This window comes from Bos indicus x Bos taurus, chromosome 11 (genome assembly GCF_003369695.1).
Source record: "Bos indicus x Bos taurus breed Angus x Brahman F1 hybrid chromosome 11, Bos_hybrid_MaternalHap_v2.0, whole genome shotgun sequence".
Classification (NCBI taxonomy): domain Eukaryota; kingdom Metazoa; phylum Chordata; class Mammalia; order Artiodactyla; family Bovidae; genus Bos; species Bos indicus x Bos taurus.
Window position 1 is genome coordinate 78,658,424 of NC_040086.1, and position 8,566 is coordinate 78,666,989.

The window sequence follows — 8,566 nt, forward strand, 5'->3', positions numbered from 1 at the left end:
TCCAGAGGTATTCTGGGATAAGACAGGCTATTCAGCGGGGCCGAGGTGTGTGGGGCCCAAACTAAGTCGCCAGGATCCCGACGCACCGCCCCCCCTCCCCCGCCCCCGGCCCCCGCCTACCCCGACCTTGCACGGGCTGTGTCCTAGGCGCGCAGGAAGGGGACCGAGAAGTTTCAGCCCAATTTCATATGGAAGAGGCTGTTTTATTCGAGCTCGCCTGCCAACCTCGTGGGCCCAACACGCAGAAAGGGTCGCACAGGTCTGAAGAACTGGGGACGCAGGTCCCGGGAGGTCGGGGCCAGGCGAGCGCCGCAGTCCCAGTCGGCTGCCCGGGTCAGCAAAACTTTTTGTCTCAGTGCGCAGGCGCAGGGCAGGATGGTTGCGGGGAGGGGGCAGGGGAGGGAGGGGAGGAATCCTGAGGCTAGGGGAGGGGGAGGGGGGAGGGGGGAAGGAGGGAGGGTGGTGGATTAAAATAAGTAGGCGGCTCGGTGCTAAGGGGTAAGTGAGTCGGAGCTCGGTCTCTCCCCAGCGCTTTCTCAGCCGCTCCGGGTTCAGAACCAACCAAGGAACCGCGACAGAAGTTCACCACCCCCTGGGCGGACAGGACTCCAGGGCCGCTGAGCGCTCCCGCGTGTCGGGCGCTCGGAGTCCCCGCGGCCGCCGGAGAGGGGCCGGGACTCTAGAGCTCCGCGGGTGCCTGTGGAAATCCAGCGCCTCTGGCTAACCGGGTCCCCTCGCAGCGGGAGCCCCAGAGACGCGCTCAACTCCGGGACCGCCGCGGAATAAGGTAACTGCAGCCCTGGGCGCCCGGGCTTGGCGAGGGGAATGCGGGGCAGGATCCCCGGGGTCCCCTTGTCACCGCTCGGCGGGTGTCTCTTCTCTCTCCAAGTCCCGGAAAGAAGCTCCTCGTAACAAATGAAGACTGCTGGACCTCTGTGAAAGTGAGAGCAGCTGCAGTCCTGGGTGCTTGGGGGTGCTGGCTCAGGAATTTCTCGTGCGGGGGTCCTCGGCCTCTGACCGGGGGGAATGAGGGGGCGGATCCCTGCTACTACCCCCAGCGCCGCCGGGCTTCGCGCAATCCCGGGCGAGGTGCCTGCGGACTTCGGAAGTCAGCTTGTGGCCCCTCTCAAGAAACCGAAGCAACTTGTGCGGGCACGAACTTTCCCAAAACGCGCGCCTAGCTTAATCTGACCTACCTTAGCAGAAGGAGGAAAAGAGAGTGGCCGGATGGCCACGGCCGCCCGCGCCAAGGACAGGTGCATGGCCCCGCCGGGTCGCGCTTTCTTGAGCTGGTCTTGTGGCAGAGTTGCGATCAGGTACGCGGCCGGCCCCACCCGGGAGTGCTGGCCCGTGTGCCTGACCCCGCCTCGCACTTGCCCTCCGACTTCGGGGTGTTCTCTGTTCGGTGACTGCTCTTGTGGTCGAGGCCTGGAGAGTAACCCGCGACTGATCCGGTGAAGGGAGCATGTAGGGGGCGCGAACACTACTCCCCAATCAGAGACCCCGCACGCCGCGGTAGCGGAAACACTGCAGCTGCGGATGTTCTCAGTTTCAGGCTTGAAAGGGCAAGATTCGTTTGCTCCCGGGACTGTCTCCCTTCAGGGGAAAAGGCGGGAGCCGGAGGAGAGAGGGAAAGAGGTGACGGGCTGCCTGCTGAACTCATTTCTCCCAGGAAATTTGTCTCGTAAGAGGAATGAAAACCCACAGACAGTCCTTTTTCAGCAGCTCGGCCAGTCACGGGGTAGGTTCTTGGAGTATAGAGGAGCTGCGACGGTTTCTTTGTTGCCACAATTTGGTAAATTTCACCCGGGCTAAGAGCTGCGCGCTGGCTCTTGGGAACAGAAACCACGTGCAAGGCTAGTTAATCTCCCAGGTTCATGGCCTCCTAGAGAAGAGAGAGGCTGGCAAGGACGCGGGGTGGGGGAGGCGGGAGGAACGGATGGAGGGCGACCAATGAGTAAATGTTCTATATGAGGTTCCTCAAAGTAATTGTGATTCTAGTAAGACTGGGAGCAGATCACTAAGGACGCAGCCGGGCATTTAGATGCAGGGGGATGGCTGCCTAGCTGAAGGGTTCATTCGATCTCGTTCGTTGGGAGAATTAAACAGAAGTGTCCGGCGCCGGTCAGTCCTCTCGCCAGGAGTCCGGACGCTTGTCAGCACGCGTGTTGGGGATTCGGTGTCAAGGATGATTTTTCCGGGGCTGATGCTGGGCTCCTCCAGGCGCTCGCTTGTGGAGCTCGCTCCGTCCTCATTAATGCAAGCAGTTAACTCGCTCACGCTCAATTAGCCCCGAATAAACCACTTTAATAGACTTTTGCACACTTCATTAATGCCCGGCATAGGGCTGGCGGCAGAACCGGGATTGGCGCTCTACCGCAGGAGAGAAACTGTGTCTGAACCGCGCGGGGACCCGGGCTGGGAAGCGCTAATGGCGTTTGGTGCGCGTAGTCGGCACCCTTACCCGCGCCGCCCAGGTTCCGGGGTCCTAGCTCCTTGCAGAGCGGATGCCTGGCCTGGAACCTGGGGAGGACGGGTTTCCTCTCTTAAGGATCTAACGCAGTTTACACTGGGGGTCTGGGGTCAGGACCAGGAGAGCCACTGGGGCTTGAGGTTTGCTCATCTTCTCCCACAGCAAAGGCAGAGTGAGACTTATGTTTTCCTCTTAGCGGACCGCCTGAAACCGGATCGTGAATTCGGCCCATTCTTGGTACTTTACTAGTGTAGATAGCCACGTTTCGAACGAATTTCGTCCCCGAGAAAACCGTTGACCAGAGCCTGGGGAGCCCTGCCCTGGGAATGCGGCAGAAAATAAACTGGCTGCGCCGCTGAGAAAAAGAAATTGAGTGTTGGGGGAAACAAGATCGGGCAGATAGCCCGGAAAGGTTGGCTCCCAGAAGCAGTTTCGGCATAGGCGCCCCCTCCCCTCACCGAGCCCAAGGTCTGGGCTCCTGGGGGTGGTCAGGGAAAGGTTGGGTTAGTATGCGCGGGGCCAGTGGGATTCCCTCACCCCGCCCGGAGCGGGCCCGGGCCCGGGTGCAGCCCAGCGCCTGGCCGCCATCGCCCAGGGATAGACTGAGCGCAGAGAGGAGCAAGTGAGGCCCCGGCGGCGCCTGCCGGGCCCCGGGGGGAAGCCAGAGATAAGGATCTGATTTCCAGCGCCTGGAGGGGAAGGAGAGGTGACAGCAAATCAAAGAGCGCTCACCTCGCCTAAGTCTGGGCAGACCTTTGAAGTCGACGAGTCATCTCCTCTTTCTCCCCCTTCCCCTTCCCAACCCAAACAGGCTCCAGCTTTCTCTCTGGCCCGATTCGTTCTTCGCAGCGTCTCAGCGCCTTAGGAGGGTCTCGGGTTGTCCCAGGCGCAAGAGCGTGAGCGACGCAGCGGAGAAGCCCGCTGCCCAGGCCACGGCTCCGCAGCCGCCGGGGGCCGCGCTCCCCTCCGCATCCCATTTTGTGCCTCGCAGAGACCCTGGCGGAATTAATTGCGGCGGTCCGACAGGGGTTTCATTGGATTGCCGATTTAACCTGCGCAAGCAGATATCTGCCGGCTCTGGGTGTTCGGCACCCTCTCCACCTTCGGCAGAGCCTCTTTGCCCATGGGCCACCGCACTGGATGCGTGACCTTCCTGCCAGCCTCCAAGGAGAAGGCTATCTAGGTCCAGATTGTCCTGCCTCCTCCAGGGAACATCCTGGGCACTGCCCTCACGTTAACAGCTTCCCTAGAGCGAAAGGCAACCTGAGCCTTAAGGACCTGGGTTTGGAGAAGCCAGGCTTCTGAAACCGCAGGGGTGGTGTCGGGGTCTGTCGTGAAGGAGGGAACAGAACAGGGGCCTGCCCGTCCCAGGGTTGGGGGACTAGGTGGAGGAGAGATCTGAGGAAGAGGAGGGGGCAAATCAGGAGTAAAGGGAGAAGTGGAGGGCAGGGGATTGAGACAGGCGAAGAAGTGCCTGCATCCTAAGCACCCTTCTCCCCTGTGACTTCTTGAGATGGAGTTCAGCACTTGAGCCTCCCAAGGCCCTCTGTGTAATTTGGCTTTCCTTCTCCCTGTTTTTGCCTCCACTGGACAGACCTGAGTTAGGAGTGTCTGGGAGGCACAGACATAAAAATTCTTTCTGCGGACTCCAGACCTGTCCATGGAGGCCAGGGACCCTGACCAAGGGTCAAAGAGGCCAGAAGACACCAGACTGCTTGTCACATCAGCAGGGCTCCCCTCTGGCTTGGCTCAAGCTCCCTGGCCTTGCATTTGGAGGGTGCATAGCTCACAATAGCTGAGGCCCAGCCTCCATGCTCCTGCTCATAGGGAAACCCACCTGCTCAGGGAGGGGGTGTTCAGCAGACACACAAACATCCTGAGAGCCCGAAGACCCTGTCCCCCTTTCTTATGGGGTAGGGAGGGCTCAGAAACAAATGAATGCATGTGGCTGAGTGAGTAAATAAATGTGGGTGTCATTGTCCTCGCTGAAACAAAGGTGATCCCTAAAGACAATGGAAAAGAGTCAGTCCACAAGAAGCTGCAGAGAGGGTGGCGTCAAAGGGCTGGCTAACAGTGAGACAGAAAAACAAATTGAAGTCAAAGTTGCGAGTTGTAAGGAGAAAGAGGACATGGCTTCTAGAAGCCAAATTGACTGTCAGCTGATAGAGCTTAATGCTCTGGAGCTGAGAGATGTACAGATTTGTGTGCTTTTGTATGTATGCTGTCTGCCTTTGGGGCTCTCTGTGGGTGCCCTGTGTGTGTGTGTGTGTGTGTGTGTGTGTGTGTGTGTGTTCAGTTCCTGCATTTTGTTTAGTAGCACAATACTGATGGTCCCAGTTTATCTTTGCACCTTGTTGTCAACTCTGCTCAGAAAGTGTGAACCTGGGTTTATCTGTCAGTGTGCACTTCTGTATTTGTTTATCTGAACAAATATGTAAGTGCGCTTCCAAGTGTTATCTTTGCAGGAGAGTGTATTCTATATTGACTCGGGCTTGCCTGGATGTACATTCCCTGTGCTTCTGCTTTTCTCAGTGTCAGGTATACTGTAGACTCTCATTTTAAGTTGGTCGCGTTGCCCAGCATTTAGTTTGGTTTCTGTGTCAAGTTTGTGTCTCTGCTGAAGGCCATTTGTAAGGAGTCCTTGGATTATTGAAGGTTCCTGTCTTCTCCTTGAGGCCAGTGAGATCCTGAGTGGGGTCCTAGGCACTCAGCCCAGTCTCTGGGGACATAACGGGTGTGGCCGGGCTGGAACTCAGAAGGAGGGCCTGAACTTGTCTGTTTTCCCCTCCCCTCTTCTTCTTTTCCTGCAGCAGGAAGTCAGAACAGACTGCCGCTTCGGCCATGGGCAGCAAAACCTTGCCAGCACCGGTGCCCATCCACCCATCCCTGCAGCTCACCAACTACTCCTTCCTTCAGGCAGTGAATGGCCTGCCCACGGTGCCCTCGGACCACCTGCCCAACCTGTACGGTTTCAGCGCACTGCACGCAGTGCACCTGCACCAGTGGGACGCTGGGCTACCCCGCATGCACTTTGCCGCGGTCCTCCTTCTCCAAAGTGCCCGGAGCCGTGTCCAGCCTGGTGGACGCGCGCTTCCAGCTGCCCGCCTTCCCCTGGTTCCCTCATGTCATCCAGCCCAAGCCCGAGATCACCGCTGGAGGCAGTGGCCCCGCAGCACTCAAGACCAAGCCGCGCTTTGATTTGCCAACCTGGCCTTGGCCGCCACGCAAGAAGATCCATCCAAGCTTGGCCGGGGGGAGGGCCCTGGGTCCCCCGCCGGTGGGCTAGGTGCTCTCCTGGATGTGACCAAGCTGTCCCCCGAAAAGAAGCCCACGAGGGGACGCCTGCCTTCCAAAACCAAGAAGGAGTTCGTCTGCAAATTCTGTGGCCGCCACTTCACTAAATCCTACAACCTCCTTATCCACGAGCGGACGCACACGGACGAGAGGCCCTATACATGCGACATCTGCCACAAAGCCTTCCGGAGGCAAGACCACCTACGAGACCACAGGTGGCAGTACTATGGAGGAGGGGTGCAGAAGAGAGCTATCAGTCTGCTTCTGATGCCAGGGCTCATAGGCTGCTCCCCCTGCCCCCAGGTTCCAAGCCTTCTGAGTTTCTGGGCTTCCCCCTAAATCAGGAAGGAAACCAACCAAGCTCAAGCCTGGGTTTTTGGAGCATGGGTGGAGAGAATATGACAGGAACAGGTTCCCAAGCTCCAGAACAGGCATGCACGGCTTCCTCCATCTACAATGCTGTGCAAGAGAAGTTTCTGAGATGATGAAGGTGTGACATGCGACACATGTGACAGTTAAGCACTTGAAATGGGGTAACTAGTGTAACCGAGAACTAACTTAATTTTAGTAACCACACGTGGCAGGTGGCTAACATTTGGACAGCACAGTGCTAGCCAATTGTCCACCTCACTCACCTTCCCTGTTGACTCAGGCCTTATAAGGCCGAATGCTGCCCCTGGTTAGGCAGGCAGGGATCCACCTAGCTGGACATGGGCGCAGCTAAGACAGGAGGTGTCTCCCTCATCTCCCCATCCCCTCCCCACACTCAGCATGTGCCTGTTCCATGCTAGGTACCCCACGTCCTTCTTTCTTTTGAGGTTTCAAGCTCTTCATGTTCGTGGGAAGGGATTTTGGGTAACTACTTTATACACTGCATCATTTTTGCAAGGGCTTAATTATCGGTTTGCTTTTTGCCTTCAGATATATTCACTCCAAAGAGAAGCCTTTCAAGTGTCAAGAGTGTGGGAAAGGATTCTGCCAGTCCAGGACTCTCGCTGTCCACAAGACGCTACACTCACAGGTGAAGGAGCTCAAAACCTCCAAGATCAAATGCTAAACAGAGCCTCCGAGGTCAACAGGACCCTGGGTCACGCTGCCCCCTCCTCCGGAGGGAACAGAAGCCCAAGGCGACTCTGGCGGGCAGCGAGAGGGGCTCCGGGACCTTCCTCCATTCCCAACGCGTCCCCCGGGTCCCCGGCGCACGCGGAACTTCACAGCCGCGCCCCCGGGCCATGACCCCGGCGCCCGGGCGGCTCCCCCAGGGACGCGGCTAAACTCTTGGCCAAAAGGCGGTACTCGTGTGGCGGAAGGGAAACTGCATTAAAAAGAGAACGAAAGCTTCGCGGAGCCGCAGCGGCGCTCTTCCAAGAGTATTACTTTTTCTATTGTTATTTTATACGTTTTCTTTATTATTTTTTTTTCTTTGACCATATAAGCTTGTAACTCTGACTGCGGAGAGAGAGGGGAGAGAAAAAGGAATATTTGTGCTCTCGCAGCTTCCCACCCCTCCTCCCGCCCCATCCCCACCCCCGGGAGCCTGCAAAAGTGTAATCCCAGTATCTGCTTCAGCCTCCGGCCCAGGGAGCGCGGGGCCGAGGAGCGCCCCTCCCGGCTCCTGCCGCGCTGCGGGCGTGTAGGCTCCCGGACCCGGACAGTGGGGCGGGGAGCCTCGGGCCTGCGGCTAAAGGGGGCCCGGCCTCTGGCTTCCCTGCTCCGCTGCCCCTTCGCCGCGAGGGGCTGAAGGCTAGCAGCAGGGCGGTGTATTGCGATTGGCACTTTATGCTGACCATCGGTAACGGACATTTATCACTGGAGTTTTTAAAAATATTAAATAAACGGTTATTTTACAGGCATTGCAGGGTGGGTAATTTCCCTCCCCCAAATTCCTGTGTTTTCTCCCAAACGCAGCAAAACTGGGCGGCTCCTTTTTTGAGAGGAGCCGGGGTTTCGCTCCCCACGCCGACCTGTCCCAATTCATCAACCTTCCCCTGATTGGGGTCAGCTTGGATGCACGGAGACGCCCTCCTCTCTCCGGTGGTGGTCAACCTCGGATAACTTAATTTACTTTTCTCCCCCACTTTGGTCTTGAGCCTCAGTGTCGTCTCCCTACTCCGCATCTCCAAAGGGCTCCAAAGAAGCCGAGTCTGCGGCCAAAACTTCGAACTTTTCTTACAACAACTCCAGGAGCCGGGTCGCTTCAAATTCAACTAAGGGAAAAGAAAGTTACCCCGCCCCCCAGCCCCCAAACAAAAGCCTCCTTCCAGGGCCTCCTGCTGCTGCCCTGGGGAGGGAAGAAAGCGCCCTCCCCTCACGGTCAATCTCCAACCGGTACCCTCCCAGGGGGCCCAATAGCCGCTGCAAATAAGTTATCACCGCTGCCTCTCCTAAGTCCCCAAACCTGCGTCCCTCCCTCCGTTAGGATCCCCCGACACGATTCTCCGGCTGGGGCTTGTCCCCAGCCTGGATCCCGGCTCCGTGCCCGCAAAGATTTCCCTGCAGTTTTAAAGCCTTGTCAGGAATGGCGGGGGCGGGCGCCCTGGGAGGCCCAGAGAGTCGAGGAGGAGAAATCCGAGTACGTCCTCCACAAGTGGAACGCTCCCTGGGGCGCCTAGTTTTCTCACAATTAGAGGCCAGGCCGCCGGGGGGCTCTCCAGCTTGGGCGGGGTGGGGCTGCCCCAGCTCCTGCAGCCCGACCGCGCGGCGGGCACTGACGGTGGCGCCCCCAGCCCTTCCCAGCCGGCTCGAGCGCAGGCTCTCGGCCTTCCGCGCCTGGCGCTCAACGGCCGCGGGCACAGCTGT

General features: G+C 58.4%; 1 protein-coding gene across 1 annotated transcript; it reads left to right on the forward strand.

Moving 5' to 3' along the window:
* Positions 1 to 466: 466 nt before the first annotated feature.
* Positions 467 to 6,856, forward strand: OSR1 (odd-skipped related transcription factor 1). Its single transcript, XM_027556012.1, is given in 5 exon segments — positions 467 to 787; positions 5,284 to 5,479; positions 5,481 to 5,667; positions 5,670 to 5,982; positions 6,689 to 6,856. Coding segments are annotated over 4 exon segments (801 nt in total). The 5' UTR covers positions 467 to 787; positions 5,284 to 5,314; the 3' UTR covers positions 6,825 to 6,856.
* Positions 6,857 to 8,566: the final 1,710 nt, after the last annotated feature.